Raw genomic sequence first — 19,127 nt, forward strand, 5'->3', positions numbered from 1 at the left:
TGAAAGTCTCATTGAATAAGTATCAAAAATAAAAGATATATAAATATATGTATCATTTTAAATTAAACTATATGCCATATAAAAATACATAAATACCTTAATTTTGAAATTTACTTTGAACATTCTTTTGATAAAAATTTGAAAAAATATTGACAACTTAATTTTTAAAAATATTATAAATTACTTAAACCATTAATTTCACAGTGAAAATTTTGTTATCACTAAATTAGACTTTTTGCTATAACAGATACAAATGATAAAAAAATATGAGTAAAAAGCATCATCTAATAAATATTAAAATTATACCATATTTATGTTACTATCATTTAAATTTAATTATATTTCATATCAAATAGAAAAAAATATTTTTTTTGATTTTTAAAATTTATTTATATGTTCGTACCAATTTAGTTATATAAGTAGTAGATAATGACTTTTTAATTATTCAATATATATTTATTATTTTATAATATGTTATAAACATATAATATATAAAATAATTTATATATATATAATGTTCATCCCGCGCAAGGCGCGGGTCTTAACCTAGTACTAACTAAAACATAAAACATAGATCAAAAGTCGTATCTCTAAGGTAATTGCAATCCAAAGGAAATACACGTCGATCTCCATATGATATTTCAAAGAACATGTCTCGTAAAAGACCTGAGATAATTAGTCAAAAGAAAAAGACCTGAGATAATCTTATATCGAAAGAGCCATAACACAAAAGTGAATCCTCATAGTAGAACAAACTTCTGTTTATAAGTTTTTTTGTTGTTGTTGTAACTCTATTAAATATTAGATTATTTCTCTAATTGATTGCCAATATCTTCCTAATAAAGTGTGCACGCTTGCACATGCTAGTAAAGTCTCTTGCTCTAAACTAAAGGGATACATAGCATCGTCTTCGTCTCTTGCCGTTGACGTTGACTAGTTTAAGTCTCGCAAAAACCATTCTACTTCTCTGTAATCTCTTCTAAACTCCTCTCCCTCTCTTTGGTCGTGATGTCCATATCCAAAGACGAAACTATGCTAGCTCCACTTCCACCTTTCGATCCCACTAAGCCATCCACACCAATCTCATTTCCTATCAAAACTCTCCAAGACTTGGCGTCTCGGTCTTACTTCGACTCCTTTCACTTCCCCTTTAACCGCTCCTCAGTCTCTCTCCGACAGAACATCGGTTCCTTGCCTGACCGATCCAGGCTTCTTGTTTGTCACGACATGAAAGGAGGGTACGTTGACGACAAGTGGGTACAAGGGTGTGGAAACAACAAAGGTTTCGCGATCTGGAACTGGTACTTGATGGACGTTTTTGTCTACTTTGCTCACTCTCTCGTCACTCTCCCTCCTCCTTGCTGGACCAACACTGCTCACAGACACGGCGTCAAGGTCAGTATATAACCCTTTCAGGATCTTGAATCTTAAGATGGGATCTCGTTCTTGAAGTTATCTTTGAATGTTAACTGATGGAGGGTTTTGAATCTAAGGTACTGGGGACTTTCATCACTGAATGGGACGAAGGGAAAGCTACTTGCAAGGAGTTGTTGGCGACCAAGGAGTCTGCGCAGATGTATGCAGAGCGCTTAGCAGAACTTGCTGCTGCTCTAGGCTTTGATGGGTGGCTGGTGAGTTCTTTTTTTTCTTTTTGATATAATTTATGATACTAGTACACACCTTAGAAACATTCCTACTTGCAGATTAATATAGAGAATGTAATAGATAAAGTCCAGATTCCAAATTTGAAGACTTTTGTTAGTCATCTTACAAAAGTCATGCATTCATCTGTACCCGGGAGTTTAGTTATATGGTAAGTGTTGACAAGCCTCAGAACTCACTCTTTAGCTAAAATGTACTGATCCTTGTGAGTGTTTTAATGGTATAGGTATGATAGTGTCACTGTTGAGGGCAGACTTGCTTGGCAAGACCAGTTGAATGAAATGAACAAGCCTTTCTTTGATATATGTGATGGAATATTCATGAACTATACATGGAAGGTTTGTCCCTTTTACTTGTTTCATTCTCATCATCCTCATTCCTAATATATGAGTGTGCATCTCTTTTCAGGAGAACTACCCAAAAGCATCAGCTAAGATTGCTGGTGAGAGAAAACATGATGTCTACATGGGAATAGATGTGTTTGGTAGGGGCACTTTCGGTGGTGGCCAGTGGAAGGTATGCATCTCAATTTTCTCACTACTGTCATAAATAAGCTGCATGTTAAGTTTGTTTTCTTCTTATACATGGTTGTAGGCAAATGTTGCACTTGATTTGCTGAAGAGCAGCGATGTATCAGCTGCTCTATTTGCTCCTGGATGGGTGTATGAGACCAATCAACCACCAGATTATCATACCGCACAAAACAAGTAATACTTATTAGCCTTTGTGATGGTATAAAGGATCTATGTGATCTTTTATCATCATGGATTCTCTTTTTTTTGTTTTGTAGATGGTGGTCACTTGTTGAGAAGTCATGGGGAATAGTTCAAACATATCCACAATCTTTACCCTTCTACTCAGATTTTAATCAGGTGAGTCTCAGTACCTTAGTCTCCAGAGATGCAATGTTCTTAGCAAGTTTTGAAACTAGTTTCTCTTGTTTTATTATCCAGGGACTTGGTTCTCATGTTTCTCTCCAAGGTCAGAAACTATCAGATGCTCCCTGGTACAACATTTCTTGCCAAAGTCTGCAGGTTCAACTGTCACTTCTTGCTCCTAACTCTGTTCCAAGTATATACAAGACGGCATAACTTTTTCTAGTCGCATTCTTGATCTTATCTTGTCTTCTTTGTAACAGCCACTCTTAGAATTCAATGAAGGAAACAAGTCAGAGGCCATGCAGGTCATGGTTGAGTGAGTTCTGAACTTAACACTAGCCTTTACATAGTTTATTCTCACATGTCCTAAGAAGAAACTATTTTTACAGTGGTAGAGAAGCATCATATAACGGAGGAGGGAACATTAGTTTCAAAGGAACACTAAAGAGAAATGCACATTACACAACAAGACTATTCAAACCTAACCTAAAGCTTTCTGGTTCTCACATCTCTGTCTCCTACTCTGTAAGTCACATATGCATCACATTTTTGATTAGCTGATAATAATTGACGTCTTCTTCATCTTTTAAGTGTTTGGAACGGTGCAGGTGAAATCAGATGAAAGATCTATGCTAGGCCTTCTCCTCCGTTTTTCAACTCCTTCACAGGAGACAAAGTCCTTAATCATGGCTCCAAATGAATACATGCACAGATTTGGTGACATGTTCCTGCCATGCCTAAGAAGGACCACATCGGACTGGACAGTGCACGAAACAAACCTTCTTATGGATGGACACACACTGACTGAGATCTCTGCCTTGTGCTACGGTCCAGATGATCTTGCAGAAGAAACAAACACACAAGGATACTCTGCTTTGCTTGGCCATATCTCTATCAAGTCCCAGCAGAAAACCAAACCTTTCCCCCCAGCTTCAGCATGGGTTGTCGAGGCTCATAACATAGAGATTGTACCGGGTGATTCCGGCTCCAGGACTTTGAATTGTAAGCTGCAATGGAGGTTGAAGCATCCTGAGGAGGATTCTGTGTTTACAAGGTACAATGTGTATGCGGAGAAGCTGAATTCAAGTGATGACAAGTCAAGGAAGGTAATGGAAGAACCAAGAAGCGAGAAAGTGTTTCTTGGAACGGCTCATGTTGATGCTTATTATATTTCTGATATGGTGGTTGGACCCGATGTGAAGAAAGTCAAGTTTGTGATTCAGACCTGTGGTGAAGATGGTTCATGGCAGGAGCTGGATGCTTCCCCAAACATTCTGGTTGAGGCAGAGCGTCTCAGTTCAAAGCTTTGTTGCTGTGGGTTGATTTGATCAATGGTCCATTTTCTGAACTTGCAACTCATGCGATAATATAGAGGACTAATGCATGGTCTAGTCACTGGTCAGCATATGATTATATGATTATGAAGAAATAATTTAATGAATAAAGAAAATGCATTGTATCTCTTGTTTTTGTCCCTGGACATGGTTATTAAGTACAAGCATCCGTTTGACAAGTGTTACATCTTGATCTCACATTGCTATGATCAGCTGTGCAGTGTGTTGAGTTAAGAGGATGAAGACGAAGGACACTTATCAGAAGAACTGTCCTGATCGATCTCACCATTAGCCGCAACAACGGTGCGAGAATAACACCCAAACTCATCGATATACCTGAGGCTCTGTCTTGTCCTCGCTTCACCAGCCAAGACATTGTGATCTTCAACCTGCATCCAACCATCCGAGTCCTGTCTATTGTAAACCTCAGTCAACGCCTCTCCAACTGAATATCTCTCATTCAAAGCCTGTGAAACATTCGTCACGAGCACATACATATCCTTATCATTGCTCAACCCTCTAAGAGTAGAAGTGATCACCGTGCGTGGATACGACCGTTGATGAACAACTCTATCCACTCGTTTACCCGATTCAGTAGTCACCTCCACAACCCTTTTACTCTCCACTCTCTGTTCAACTCTCTTATACGCTCCATCCTTCTCAAACTTCACCAAGCTCCCAACTTTAAACACACTCTTAACCATAGTTGTCAGATTACCTTCACTCGACTTAACCCACCCATCGAACTCACTACGCACCTCAGCTTCAACCTTAAAAGACCCATCAAGCTCTTCCAACAGCTCTCTTCTCACCATATGACGCTTAGGACTCTCGTAAAACCCACTCCCAGCTTCAACATCCAACGACTCATGATCAAGCCAGAGATGCAAATTAGCATCCACAAGCCAATACGATATCCCATTGTTAACACTCAACGCAAACTCATGAGCCTTCCCATCTAAAAGCATTCCAAGAAACGGTGTCAAGTCAATATCATACGAAGGTAAGTTAAACGCACCGATCCCAACCACAGGCTCCCAGAACAGAGGATTAATCCCACCGGTAAAAATCACCGGAAACGGCACTTCTGATCCCACATTCCTCCCGTCTATCTTCACAACAACCTCTCTGTAAGCACCGTTCCCACGCGTAATCGCTAGCTTGTTCGTTTCGATATACAAATCCGGCGGATTCGAGTACCAAAACTCATCGTTTCCGTGAGAAGACACATACAGTTCCAGCACAATCTTACGAGTGTTCAACGGAAGTGCAATCCTATTTGAATAACTCTCTTCTGCGTTTTCAATCATGAACCAGACTCCGTCGTTACTCACCGGAACGATCAAATCCGCCGGGAAGTGTCTACTGATTATCTCAGTGGGATTGAACTCGTAGAAGTCGAGTGTGACATTGATGTGATAGATACCTATTAAGTCGTTACAGAGTCTGTTATAGTAGCTACTGAACCGGATTTTATGTAAATCGGGTAGGATTACTAAACCAACATTAAACCGATTAATAATACCTGTGTAAACATCGTTGACGATGTTCTCGAGCATCATCGTGACGTTGAGATCGGATCTCGTGAACAGCGAGGAGTATCTCGTGACGTCCTTACGAACCTTCCAGAAGATTCCCGTCGGACTCGGCTCCGCCGTGCTTGTCCGGAGCAGCTCCACGCCGCCGAGCCAGAGGCCGGAGATTCGATCGTACTGATCGCCGCTCGAGGCGGCGCGTAGGTCGAGGACGACGCGAGACCACGGCGGCGATGCGCAATCGGGGGGTGGAGGAGTGTAGGGAGCGGTGAACGGAGGTTTGTTGATGGTGTTGGCGAAGGAGTGGCGGAGGAGGAGGTGAGAGCATGATGGCGTGAGGTGATCGGAAGGTGAGGGGAGGGTGAGTTCTTGGTACTCCTGGGGTAGGGCCGGTGAACGGAGAGAAGTTAACGCCGATTTGAGGAATCGGTCCGGCGAAGAAGGGAGTGAAACGGTGGTGGCAGTGAGGAAAGCTAGTGCAGTGAAGAACTTAACGACACCGTTTTGGTTCATCTTCGACATTGTAGTCTCCTGGGTATTTTGATTATCCGATAACGCCGATGCAAAGCTCCAAAGCCTCCAATGTCAATAGAGAGAGGCAAGGCCGGCCGTGGATAAACAACAGAGCGTTTTATGTTTCTAATAATCGACTACGTGTAGTTTTCGCTATTATAAAATGGTGAGGGCCTTGAGTCTAGTGAGCATTGATAGTGACAGAGTCTAGTGACACATGTGGTTAGTAATTTTTTTTGGTTCCGGTTTATATATTCATGTTAAGAATAGTGAATAGAGATTAGATAAACAATACTTTAATATTTTATACTGTTGACAAAGACAATGGCATTCATTAAAATATGTAATTAATATTTTATACGATTTGCCAGTGTCTTTATATCTTTCTATATATATAGGTATATTTCTCTTCCTTGAATACAAGAAACAGATTCCATAGTACATTTTCAAGTAAACAAAAAACATGGACATATTACCTCTTTTGTAATTGTCAAGCGAAATAATGAAATCAAATTTATTAAAACCTACTGGAGAAGATCTGGAGAAGATCAAGGAAGCACAGATCCTCAATCTTCCAAAGAAGTGTCAGAGCTCCTCCGTATGTATTCATAGTGTACTGCAAGGACGGGGGGGGGGGGGGGGGGGGGGGGGCATCAAAAAAAAAAGAAAAGATTAAAACAACCACCAAACCACATTTGCAAAAAAAGAAAGAGAGGGAGAGGACAATTACATGGAGTCATCTCTTCAAGCCCATTGCGGCTATCCCCTGTTAAGGAGAAACGAAAACTTTAAATAGGTAGAGCAACATTAGAAAAAAAATGAAACAGAGAGGACAATTACATGGACTGATCTCTGCATCCATCTCTTCAAACCCATTGCGGCTATCCCCTGTAAGGGAAAACATGAAAGAGATAGAGCAACATTTGCCAGAAAGAAAAAAAAAAAGGAGAGAGAGAGATAGAGAGGACAATTAATTACCTGCATCCATCTTTCTCAAGACATCCAAAGGACGATTTCGAGTATAGAAGCATGTTTCAACAATAATCCTGAGTCGTCTGAGACCGTGAAAGAACCCATTGCGGCAATAGTGTTACCCTGTAAGGAGACAAGAAAAACATGAGAGGTAGAAAAATGCAAAAATTGGAACCAAGAGAAGAGAGGACAAATTATTACCTGCATCCGAATGAAACAGTTGGTTGATGTTTCCAGCGCCTGCAAGCAGACAGACAAAAACAAATCAAGACTCAGGAAGAACAAACATGACACTAGTGACATCATTGATTAATGGACACACACACCTTTAAGGTAGAAGACTTATGACCCAAAAAACGAATCCTTCTTATTAGAAAATGCTCCTGAAAAGATAAAGTCTTTGTAAAATTTACACATAGAGTCTCCTGTAATATCATCATCATAAGCATGTACCTTTGATCGAACAACCATACGGCGGATATTCATGATATCATAAGCCATGTCGTGTTCCAGAATCTTACGTGCCTGTAGAGTAAAAAGTAATAAATCCATGAAAACGTTAACTGAAATTTTATTTATTTTTTACAAACAAAAGCAAAGCAAAGCAGAAGCTTTACCTGACGAGAAGGGACACTTCTGGACAGAAGTGTAAGCAAGTCTCTAGCTTTGACGATGATGTACGGATCTCTCCTAAACTTCCCTCAAAACTTCAGAAGTGCCTCATAGCTCGTTTCCTTACACGTCCGGCGGTTACGTCAACGACCTTATGGATTGGTCCTAACGGCGGTTTTAGTTTTAACCCCCTTTTTTTTCACACGCTCTCTATTTTCTTTGTTAACATGAACCAAAACCTCTCTGTTTCTAAACTCGTTAACACACTGTTATTACCAAGTACAAATTAAGCAGAAAGATGTCTTATTGGGCCCAACTTTTATTCTCTTAGTGGGCCTACTTATTGACCCATTGGTCAAACGTGAGAAATATTATTATTCTTTTTTCTTTCTTTCTTCACCCATTTATTTATTTATTTATTTTATTTTCTCTTAAACCCGGAGCTCAATTTCAGATTTGCTTGAAGCATCTTGCACAGAAGGTGTTTGATTAAATTTCTCAGAGAGCATCTCTCTTTCACTGGGTTCGATACTTTCCCTACGTTAACGCGCGTAGATGCTTTGACCTAACTCAGGACTCGTCTGAAACCTCGTACTCTCTTTCTGGTTCGTAAGCGATGCTGGTCCGCTCTATTGTCCTTTTCTCTCTCACTTACTTGTCTACTAACACGGCTCACTATTTCGGCCCTCTTACCAGCTAATGCCGAGGAGACCCACAAGAGAAATTGAATTTTTCAGTTTAGAATTTTGAAAATTGAGACAACGGGGGAAAGAGCGGGAGAGTGCACTATCCATCCATTGACGAAGCTCAATGTCTCCAGGGGTTCGAAGTCTTACGGTCCTCGGAAAGTTCAAACCTTTCGGTCTAATCGCTGAAGCTACTGATTGTAAACCTCCGGACGTTGATGTTTCCGATTCCTACGAGTATTTTCTGTTCGATCCTCATCTCACCGGCCAGGGAAACGATGGTGATGGCAATGAAGCTAACTTCTCGCGGCAGAGAGAGCATGAGCTCTTCATCCGACACAACCGGTAAGAACCCTGCTATCATCTTCTTGACGGTTGTGGACTTTAAAAATCTATTGGCGGGGGGATTACATCAGATATGACTTTAGGCTGTCTATACGCTTTGATGATTACTCTACCACTACTTGAATTCATCTTTTAAGTTCATCAAGTTTGTCTCTTTATTCTATTAATGTATGTAGAAGCTAATTTGATCTTAATATATCTGGCTGACTCTATCTGTTCCTGACCATATGATTATTTTTATTTATTTGGTGGTAGCATAATCTGGACAAGCGGTTCACGCGTGCTCAAGCGGTTCACCTTGTCTTCTCCCATCATCAAGGTAGTTTCCATTACAAGTTGGACTCTTTGTCTCCAGTCCTTTTTTTTTTCTGAGAATGCATGGTTTCTTGTTCTTGATTGTTCTCGAGTCAATAACAATCTAGCTCTGCATCAACCATTCTTTCTTTTGTATTGGAAAATGCGTTAGATTCTTTTTTTGGGTGATGCTGTTCGGTTTGTTCCTCACTGGATTAGATAAATAGCAGAAAATGATTTCTTTTTCTATTTGTTTGATGCGCGAGAATGACCTTTTTTGCAATAGGCATGCTGGAGTCACCTGGGTCGAGGACCAGAAGCTTTCCTTTGTGTCTTACAAATTGGTTGTTTAACAGTATACAGCACGTCAGGTATGTGTGGCTAGATACATCTGGAATATTATGCTAGCTGAGGTATTTACTTTTTATCATTTTTGGCATTTGTGAGCGACAGGGGAAGTTGTATCTGTTCCACTTTCACGTACTGTCATATCAATATGGCCTCTACCGTTTGGTCTACTTCTTCAGCAAGCTGCTGAAGTGAATCAATCATCACACATTCCATTTTCTTCTGCTACCCCCACTCTTGCTTCCCGTGAGATGCTGCGCCAAAGAAAAGAAACTGGGAATATTTCACCACAGAATTTTCATTCCTCGGTCGCGCATGAACTTACTAGCAGAAGAGACATGTCTTCCCATCTGATCCTAAGAGATCCATTAGAGGAACCTGAGGTAAATGATGTCATATGCTTAGACTTTTCTTGTCTACTTAATGTTTTTTGGTCCTGCAATGTTTGGTTATATTATATATTGCATCTGGTAACTCATCTAACTGATTTTTCAGCCAATCTATCTAGAAGAGAGGGGAAAGTTGAACATAATGAAGGACTACGATGAGAGAACAATTTGGACAAGTGACCGTCTTCCCCTTATGACCTCATATAACAAAGGTTTGTTATTTTCTTCTCCGGCCAGGCTGAACTAGCCACATGCTCTTCTTATTTTTCGTCGGTTTTTTTTTTCAGGCAAGATGCAACATTCTGTGTGGGCAGCCGAGTTTATAGATTCTAACCGTGAAGCTTCTGCTTCATGTTCAAGCGGCGTGGCTCCTGATACTGTTTTTCCGAAGCGAGTATCTTTTCGCAGAATATGGCAAGCCAAAGGTGCTAAGAAAGCTGCATCTAAGGTGACAATTCCATAGGATTCCAAGTTCATTTTGTGAAATGTGTTCTCGTGCAAATATTCGAATACTGTACTTAAGTTGTTTGTTGACTGTGAATGGGAGAAAGATCTGTGGTCTCTGTTTTTGAAGTCTTTACTCTTCTTATTGATTCCTCACAAGTTCCTCATTTTATTACAGGTCTTTTTGGCAACTGACGATGCAGTCCCAGTAATTTGCTTTCTGATTCTAGAACAAAAGAAGCTGTTATCGGTGGGACTCCAAACTGTTGAGATCAATAATGAAATTCTGTTTGACGTTAAGCCTGATATAAGCTGGAGTGTCTCTGCAATTGCTGCCGCACCTGTTGTTGTGACACGCTCTCAGTAAATTCCTATCTACATTTTTATGCCTCTCTGTCACTGTATATGAGATTTTTTCTGTTGTCATGTTAAGAGTTTGTCCAATGCTCTTTTCCATTTTCCTGCAGAGTGAAAAACGGACTGCTTCCACATTTGGATATCATTGTTTTATCTCCAGAAAATGACCTCGTTCTTTATGTAGGTTCTTGATATGCACCATACCGTTTTCTTCGTTATATACATCCTTATGAACTATGTTTAAATTAAATTATCTATATTATTTGTAGTCAGGAAAACAATGTCTCTGTAAATATGTACTGCCATCTGGGTTTGGGAAAAATCTCGTTTCTGGAGATAGAGAGTCCGCAGAAAAAGATTCAGGTCCCCGGGACCTGAAGATTACAGGATTATCTGATGCTGTGTTAGGATGTATCAATTTATCAGTAAATCATTCACAGGTATGTGACAGAGTTATCAGTCCTTTTGAAATTCAAAATGATTAGTTTTGTTAAGTACCATAGTCGTTCTATCCGCATCATGTGATTGCTGCATTTAGGTTTACTATTCTGAACTTCGATACCTATTTATTTGGTTGTTCAAGTTGTCTTCTGTTTTAATTTGCCGTTTGTATTATACTCCTGTAGATCTTTCGGTGTGCCTTAACTGGTAGTCCTTCATCTTCACTTGCAAATGATTGCATAGCAGCCTTAGCTGAGGGATTACAATCGGATTTGTATAATTTATTTCTCTCTCTTCTTTGGGGAGACGATAATTCTGATCAGAAAGGCTCCTGTGTTCATTTTGAATGGGAAGCGTTTTGCAACATTTTTCTTGGGATCTGTAAGAAACCTACTGATGTACATCAGAAGCAACCCAAAACATCATCAGAGTCCTCCTGGGAGTTTCTTCTCAGCAGCAAGTTTCATAAGGCCTACCCTAGGTTTCACAGTGGCATCATTTCAAACAATTCTTCGGATCTGGAAGGAATTGTCCCATTTGGTACTAAGACTGGTGGTGGAAAAATCCCAAGCAAGTCAATGGAATTGATGGTCCAGAGTTTAGATTGTCTTCATGCAGTATATGAGAGTTTGAAGATGGATAATCTGCGGAAACAGTAAGCACATCGGCTCTACATAGCTTTTCTTTTTTCACCTTGCCTGTTTTGCTTAGCAAACGGTTAGCTATAACTTCAAAAAGAGTAAAAATTATTATTTTGAATTTCTGCTAACGCTTGACTCAAACTTGATTTTTGACATATACCGTGCAGGGATTTGCATCAGCTAGCTGTTTTATTGTGCAATATTGCCAAGTTCCTGGGTGAGAAGTGTTACATAGATCACTACATACGTGATTTTCCTCGTCTTTCCGAAACTATCCGGGCATGCACAACCCTTTCTTCTAGCAGAAAACCTCCAAATCTGTTCAGATGGTTTGAGAACTGTTTAAGACGGGGATCTTTACCCACAAACCTTGATGACCTCCCAGATTTGATCCGTAAAGATGGTTGCTCCATTGTGAGCTGGGCAAGGAAAATTGTTTCCTTCTACAGTGTGCTATTTGGTGATAAGCCAGTAGGACAAAAACTTTCGTCAGGTGTGCCCTGTAATATTTCCCCAGGATCATATTCCAGTAACGAGGAACTTGCTATCTTAGCTATGGCTGGAGAGAGATTTGGGCTTCATCAACTGGATTTGCTACCTTCTGGTGTATCTCTCCCTCTGAGACATGTAAGTTGAAATGTTTAGATATGTATTGATGAGAGGAATATGCAGGTGGAATTGATAACTTCTACATCAGTGTGGTGATTCTATTTTCTCGTCTCTTAGGATGTTGGTTTGTTATTTCCTGTCGTCTACTTGTTTTATCTTTTGTATAACATTTTGGCTGTATTTTGTAGGCTCTGGATAGCTGTCGAGAATCTCCTCCGGCTGACTGGCCAGCAATTGCTTATGTGCTTCTTGGTCGAGAAGATATGGCCCTCTCCGTCTTCAGAAATTTGAGCTCATCTAAGGAATTTGAGATGCAATCAGATACGAGTTTAATATCCATGTTCATACCTTACATGCTGCACTTGCATCCAGTAATTGTCCCATCCTCTTTATCTGAGTCAGTTGGCATGGAAAACAGTAAGATTGAGGATACAAGTTCCGTGGATGGTTCTGTGATAGATGGAATGGAGCATATCTTCAACTCCTATACGCAGTTACGGTATGGACGAGATCTACGGCTGAATGAGGTATATCTACACACCCATTTACAACTATCAACTCATACTATTTCTCTTGATATCCTCTTTTTTTTTTTCCTTCGCATGTTAGATCCGACGTCTTTTGTGCTCTGCACGACCTGTGATAATACAAACGTCTGCTAACCCTACTATATCTGATCAAGAGCAGCAACAGGTACACATATATGTTCATTTCTATTGCTGTTTTGTAAATCTTAACTACTATTAAAAGCAAGTTAGGATAGAAACCTTTTTTTGTTCAACAATTAGGATAGAATGTTAAAGTTCATGTTCCATTGATATGCCTTCACATCACTTTTTGTAATTTTATATCCAAATTTAATCAGATCTTCATGGTCTAAAACTCTCTTTAATATTTAATACGTTGCTTTATTAATTCATTGTAGGACCAGCTATGGCGCATAGCACAGAGGACTGCTGTGCTTCCCCTTGGGCGTGGAGCATTCACATTATCTACAATACACACTCTTTTAACTGAGGCAAATTTTTTTTTATCTAGCGAAATCTATAGTTGGTTTTCATCATTTTTAATGACTACTTGAAGATTTACATTCTCTCTGAATTTTTGTAGGCGTTTACTGTGCCAAAGCTTGTTTTGGCTGGTCGGCTGCCTGCCCAACAAAATGCCATCGTACGTAATTTTTTTTATTATGATTTAGTAGAGGGACTCTTACACATAAGAAACCTATTTTACGCTCTCATTTAGAGGAATAACCATTTGTGCGAATGGCTTTTGTTATTGTTGTGAATATGGAACTTATAATTTGCATGAAGCGGCAATTTCAAGAAATAAAATATACAGTAAAGTAATTTTGCCTACACTATATTTTTCCCTTACAGGTTAATCTAGATCCAAACGTAAGGAATATCCAAGAACTTAAGACGTGGCCGGAGTTTCATAATGCTGTTGCTGCTGGGTTACGACTGGCTCCGCTTCAGGTTTGATTCGTGTATTTTAGTTTCTCTTTTTATTTTGCATCTATGAGATGCTACAAGAGAATGCACGAAATTGTGCACATGATCTCACATTATATTTGTTGTTCTGCAGCAAGTACCCTTCATCCGGGCCCAATTAATCCAGTTATATTTCTTCCTAAAATTTGGTGCAGGGAAAGGTCTCCAGAACGTGGATTAAATACAATAAACCTGGAGAGCCAAATGCTGTTCATGCTGGACTTCTGTTTGGGCTGGGGTTACAGGGATATTTGCATGTGTTAAACCTTAGTGACATATACCAATATTTCACTCAGGTTTGTTTCAATAGCTCCATTTCCATTAAGTTATTTCTTCCCGTTACTTCCTATTGGTTGATAATAACTAGTAAGACGTGCCAATAACGGAGATTAGATTTATATGTTTCCTCATCTGACAATTGTAGTCTTTTCATTATCAGCCTTAATCATCTCACATAGTATTATATTCTTATACTAAAGTGATTTTTTCTGTTTGATAAGTTCAAACACAATTTTATTCCTTACTACTTTCTATTTACTTTAACTGCTTTCTTCCTTGGTCTTTTAGGACCATGAGAGCACCACTGTAGGTTTGATGCTTGGTCTGGCGGCTTCTTATAGGAGAACAATGCAACCTGAAATCGCAAAGGTAAATGTTCAGTTGCTTCATTTTCTTGGCTATTTGGATCTTGAACTGGCCTCTAAGTGCTTTGTTGATAGCGACTTAACCAAAGACCCGTTTTTCGTTTAAGATACCCGAAGTTTTCCAAGAAACACTACTTAGGGATCTCTGTATGTTTTCTTGTTTATTTAGATCCGTAGTACTTAAAGTGGTGGATAATCAACGTCTTTAAAAAAATATTTACTTTCATTTATGCACACTGATAGATGCTAATATTTCTTACTAGCATCTTTTTTAAAAAAAAATATTCTGTTCCAGCTCTGGAAATTCTCTAAGAACTTACTCTTCTTTGCATAACAGGCTCTCTTTTTCCATGTTCCCGCGCGATACCAAGCTTCATATGCTGAGTTTGAGATACCAACACTTCTGCAGGTACAGATTGCTGTGATGTTTTACTTGCTGAAAGAATTTTAGTTCTCTACAAGCAGTTACTGAAACTAAAAGTTGCTTGTTAAGCATTTTACTATGGAATTTAATTACATATGCTGAATGTTTTTGTTTATTTGAGCTTCTAGTGGAGGTTAGCAATCAATGTCTAGTGATATATAAGATTTTGACATCGTTAGTTCTGGCATTTAGAAAGTTTCCTTGGCTTGGTATTTATTTGCGCTACGTGTAAACACATGTGCCAATATGCAACGCCTTTTTACTGCCATCCTTGGATTGTTCATCTTTTCTACCTCACATATATCTTGCTCCTAGCAGAATCCATTAAATTTAGTTTATCTTTTTAGAAGTGATGATCAGAGAAACTGGTTGATAGAAAAAGGAGGACTATTGTTGACATTTTTCTTTAACATGCTGTCTTCAACGATTCTCTAGTCTGCAGCTTTAGTCTCTGTTGGCATTCTATTTGAAGGATCAGCACACCAGCAGACAATGCAATTACTTCTGGTAATGTTTCCTCCGTGTTTATTTTTCACTTATGGTCGACATTTGATATAGCATTCTTCCTGTTACCATATGCCATTTTCATCATTTCATGGTTACAGCATTCTTGCATGTGAGGTTCTTGTTTTAAAGTACACTTGTCTATACATATACAATCTTGAAGTGAGTTAAAATCATCAATTAAGTTCATGCATATCTTTTATATTGCAATTTAGTTCTATGCGATTCATGTGGATCGTCCCTTATCTTTCGGATCCCACTTCGTACATGTTATCAGGGTGAAATTGGCCGCCGAAGTGCAGGGGACAATATTCTTGAAAGGGAGGGTTATGCTGTATCTGCAGGATTCTCACTTGGTCTTGTTGCATTGGGTATGTCTTGGATTTTGGCTACTGAATTATTTTTTCCTATTTAAGTTCACTTTGCTTTTTTTTTGGTTCAAGGCCGTGGAGGTGATGCGCTCGGTTCGCTGGACCCCTTTGTCAATCGCTTACTCCAGTATTTGGGAGCAAAAGAGGTTAATTGTCTGTTTCTGGATTTCACATATCACACTTGATTTGCAAACATTGTCTAGTTTTACTGAACAACTCCTGGAATTCCATGCAGGGAAGATCTCTCCTTGCACCTTCAAACGAAGATCACCGAAGTGCTGCACAGGTTCCCTTGTTATCTGTTCTTCATATAATTCTTTATAAAGCTTGTATTGGAATAATCTGTGCCAAAACAAAACTTGCTGAATTCTAATTATTGGATTATCATTTTTTCTGTCTCAGATAACAGACGGAAGCACTTCCAATGTTGATATAACTGCACCTGGAGCGATAATTGCTCTCGCATTGATGTATCTTAAGGTGAGTCTTGACGATGTATTAACTAGTAACTGGTTCGAATTTGAGCCTGTAATTTTTGTGCTTTTCTTGTAGAGTTTGGATATTCAGAAAGGTTAATTTTATGTTTGTTGCAGACAGAATCAGAGGTCATTTTCTCAAAGCTCTATATTCCACAAACCCATTATGAGTTGGAGTGCGTAAGGCCTGATTTCATAATGCTCCGTGTCATTGCTCGGAACTTAATAATGTGGAGCAGGTATATTTTTTTTTATCTTGCCTAGTTAGTAGTGCTGTTATTGATGCTTCTGAGACCGTAATTCTAATAACTTTTGTTTATAGGATCCGTCCTACATGTGAGTGGATTGAGTCCCAAGTTCCTGAAGTTGTCAAAAATGGCATCAGCCACCTCCAAGATGACATGGATGATATGTATGAGATGGATGTTGAAGCCCTTGTGCAGGCATATGTCAATATAGTGGCCGGGGCCTGCATTTCACTTGGTAATATAATCTACCTCTTATGAGATGATAGTCTCTTATCTCTCATGATAATTATGACAAGTATTACTGTTTTTGATAGGGCTGAGATTTGCTGGTACACGAGATGGAAATGCTCGTGACTTGCTTTACAACTATGCTCTCTATCTTCTGAATGAGGTATATCATATTCTTAAATGTTACTCTTTGGGCTTCCTTCTAGTCATCTCAATGTGAGCTTATATGTTTTGATGTATGTAGATCAAGCCTGTTTCTGCTACATCTGGAACTGCATTTCCGAGGGGAATATCTAAATTTGTTGACAAGGGAACGCTTGAAATGTGTCTTTATCTTGTCATTCTTTCCCTTTCAGTGGTAATACTTCTTTTGAAGACTCGTATTCAACAATTTACAAGGCGGTAGCTTTATGTTGAAGGACTCGCTTGTGTAGGTCATGGCGGGATCAGGGGACTTGCAAATATTTCGGTTGTTGAGGTTTCTCCGTAGCCGAAACTCTGCTGATGGACATGCTAACTATGGCACTCAGATGGCGGTAAGCACTTGCGTGCAAAATTAAGGTTCTTTTATTTTTGTAGAAACATGAGACAGCATAGTGTTTTTTTTCCTTTAGGTGAGCTTAGCAACAGGTTTCTTGTTTCTTGGGGGTGGTATGCGAACATTTTCAACGAGTAATGGCTCAATTGCTATGTTGCTCATCACTCTCTATCCACGGTTGCCTTCTGGACCAAATGACAATCGTTGTCACCTCCAGGCAAGTTTAACTCTCTTATCTGTTCTCTGAATTGCTCTTTTGTGTATCTGGTTTGGTTACTGTCTCTCTTCTATAGAAGCGAGAGTTTCTTTTTCTATATAAAATGTTACTTAGCCTACATGATATCAGAGACATGCCAAGCTTGGAAGTTGGTTTCTAACTTTCCTTCGTTTTTTAGGCTTTCAGGCATTTATATGTCCTTGCAACAGAGGCTCGTTGGCTGCAGACTATTGATGTTGATTCCGGCCTGCCTGTATATGCCCCTCTAGAAGTCACAGTAAAAGAGACAGAACTTTATTCAGAAACAAGATTTTGCGAGGTTACCCCGTGCATTCTGCCAGAGCGTGCTATTGTAAGACAAGTTCAACAACTTTCCCTCGCTTCCCCTGCATTACATTGAGTACAGAAAGAAAAATACAGAGCTTTTCTTGATTCCTTCACCTGAAAAAATGTATCTGTTTCCTGCAGCTAAAGAGAATTTGTGTATGTGGTCCTCGATACTGGCCCCAACAAGTTGAGCTTGTCCCAGAAGGTATTTGATTCATTTGCATATACAGTATATTCCTTTTTTCTCCTTGGTCATTTAGCTGGTTTTAAGGTATTTTTAATTTTTACCTTATGGAACACAGAGAAACATTGGTGGAGCTTTGGTGACAAGAGTGATCCCTTCAGTTCTGGTGTTATACATGTCAAAAGGAAAGTAGGAGCTTGTTCGTATGTCGATGATCCAGTTGGGTGTCAGTCACTGCTTTCACGAGCAATGCATAAGGTTGTAACTCCATCATATACTCTCTTGCTTAGATATATTCATTTTCAGTCGTCAAGAACTGGATTCTGATACAGGTTTAAATGCTTTTGGTGATACAGGTTTTTGGTTTAAGAACTTTAGGCGAATCCAACACGCTTGCTAATAGTCATAGAGAACTGGATTCTGATAGCGTTGATCACTTGGTCAGCACTTTCTCATCTGATCCAAGCCTAATAGCCTTTGCACAGTTGTGCTGTGACAAAACTTGGAATGACAGGTAAGATACTGTTTTATCCGTTTTCTCTTTTCCCTCAGTGTCCATGTCATAACAGAGCTCATTTATGCAGATCTGATTCTGATTTCAAGGAGTTCTGTCTGCAAGTGTTGTTCGACTGTATAAGCAAGGATAGGCCAGCTCTTTTGCAGGTGATTGCACTTAACTTCATTTTTTTAATGGTTATTAGAGTTTAGAACGTTCTGGTTGCAGTGTATATAGCACATGTTATTCTAATATATACGTTTACGTGAATTCTTATAGGTTTATTTATCTTTGTATACAACTATTGCTTCAATGGCTGATCTGCTAGTCAAAACCGATAGTAATGTGTGTGATTCACTTTCCATCTCAAGCCTCAAGGTAATTGATTTTACATTTTGTATAATCTGATTTGGTTTTCTATCATTGGATCTAATCTCTTGTGATCACAGGTTGCTCTTGCCTACAACGAGGCGGTAACAAGCGGAAGATTGGCCTCTTCAGGTGGCTTTGTTCAATCCATCTTCTTAGCATCACTGGGGAAACGGTGTGAAGAGATACTGAATTGCTCAACCGAGCTGAAGATTAACTTGAGGAACTATTTGACCTCAGAGGCATGGTCTGATGATCATAACTCTAAGCTGCAGAAAGATACAATCCTTCTCTCGTGGTATTTAAAATGGTTCAGTGTACCGTCTCCATCGATCATCAGAGCAGCAGTGGAAAAGATCAAATCCAAATTCAATATCTCAACTTCGGCAGTTCCTTTGTTACGATTGTTGTTACCAAGTACGCATATTAGTGCCATTAGTGAGATTGATAGGGTCTTTTTCCCATCAAATGTAACAATTGCATTGTGAAAGCATGATTTTGGTGGTTCTAATTTAAATGGCTATTAAATTACCACAGATTAATATTTA

The 19,127-nt window shown here is 39.3% G+C and overlaps 3 protein-coding genes across 7 annotated transcripts; 2 read left to right on the forward strand and 1 right to left on the reverse strand.

Annotated features, from left to right (window-relative positions):
* Positions 1 to 864: 864 nt before the first annotated feature.
* On the forward strand, positions 865 to 4,002 carry LOC103855628 (cytosolic endo-beta-N-acetylglucosaminidase 1). Of its 2 annotated transcripts, none has more exons than XM_033289141.1 (11): positions 865 to 1,395; positions 1,494 to 1,631; positions 1,704 to 1,813; positions 1,898 to 2,000; positions 2,071 to 2,178; positions 2,257 to 2,369; positions 2,453 to 2,534; positions 2,616 to 2,696; positions 2,801 to 2,856; positions 2,930 to 3,065; positions 3,149 to 4,002. In XM_033289141.1, the coding sequence occupies exons 1-11, from the start codon at positions 1,009 to 1,011 to the stop codon at positions 3,866 to 3,868; spliced, it is 2,034 nt and encodes a 677-aa protein (XP_033145032.1). In that variant the 5' UTR covers positions 865 to 1,008; the 3' UTR covers positions 3,869 to 4,002. The 2 variants fall into 2 exon arrangements, with proteins under 2 accessions (XP_033145032.1, XP_009130884.1); XM_009132636.3 differs by having other exon boundaries at positions 869 to 1,395; positions 1,889 to 2,000.
* LOC103855627 (peptide-N4-(N-acetyl-beta-glucosaminyl)asparagine amidase A) lies at positions 3,973 to 6,263 on the reverse strand. The gene is made up of 2 exons (XM_009132635.3): positions 5,400 to 6,263; positions 3,973 to 5,300 (listed from the first exon to the last, which is right to left on the reverse strand). The coding sequence occupies exons 1-2, from the start codon at positions 5,929 to 5,931 to the stop codon at positions 4,105 to 4,107; spliced, it is 1,728 nt and encodes a 575-aa protein (XP_009130883.1). The 5' UTR covers positions 5,932 to 6,263; the 3' UTR covers positions 3,973 to 4,104.
* A 366-nt stretch (positions 6,264 to 6,629) lies between these two features.
* On the forward strand, positions 6,630 to 19,121 carry LOC103855632 (anaphase-promoting complex subunit 1). 4 transcript variants are annotated; one of them, XM_033289137.1, is made up of 38 exons: positions 6,630 to 8,128; positions 8,203 to 8,537; positions 8,793 to 8,856; positions 9,118 to 9,202; positions 9,285 to 9,562; positions 9,675 to 9,780; positions 9,856 to 10,016; positions 10,191 to 10,375; positions 10,480 to 10,549; positions 10,639 to 10,809; positions 10,996 to 11,465; positions 11,619 to 12,078; positions 12,249 to 12,587; positions 12,670 to 12,753; positions 12,986 to 13,078; positions 13,171 to 13,230; positions 13,440 to 13,538; positions 13,709 to 13,849; positions 14,121 to 14,201; positions 14,535 to 14,606; positions 15,057 to 15,128; positions 15,403 to 15,496; positions 15,569 to 15,642; positions 15,732 to 15,782; positions 15,899 to 15,976; positions 16,090 to 16,211; positions 16,295 to 16,455; positions 16,535 to 16,611; positions 16,693 to 16,806; positions 16,883 to 16,984; positions 17,063 to 17,203; positions 17,382 to 17,555; positions 17,672 to 17,735; positions 17,833 to 17,972; positions 18,071 to 18,228; positions 18,299 to 18,377; positions 18,490 to 18,588; positions 18,660 to 19,121. In XM_033289137.1, exons 2-38 carry the CDS (start codon positions 8,317 to 8,319, stop codon positions 19,065 to 19,067), a joined length of 5,448 nt encoding a protein of 1,815 aa, XP_033145028.1. In that variant the 5' UTR covers positions 6,630 to 8,128; positions 8,203 to 8,316; the 3' UTR covers positions 19,068 to 19,121. The 4 variants fall into 4 exon arrangements, with proteins under 4 accessions (XP_033145028.1, XP_033145027.1, XP_009130887.1 ...); XM_033289136.1 differs by having other exon boundaries at positions 6,630 to 8,124; XM_009132639.3 differs by having other exon boundaries at positions 6,630 to 8,111.
* Positions 19,122 to 19,127: the final 6 nt, after the last annotated feature.

The sequence above is a fragment of the Brassica rapa genome, chromosome A03 (assembly GCF_000309985.2).
Source record: "Brassica rapa cultivar Chiifu-401-42 chromosome A03, CAAS_Brap_v3.01, whole genome shotgun sequence".
Taxonomy (NCBI): domain Eukaryota; kingdom Viridiplantae; phylum Streptophyta; class Magnoliopsida; order Brassicales; family Brassicaceae; genus Brassica; species Brassica rapa.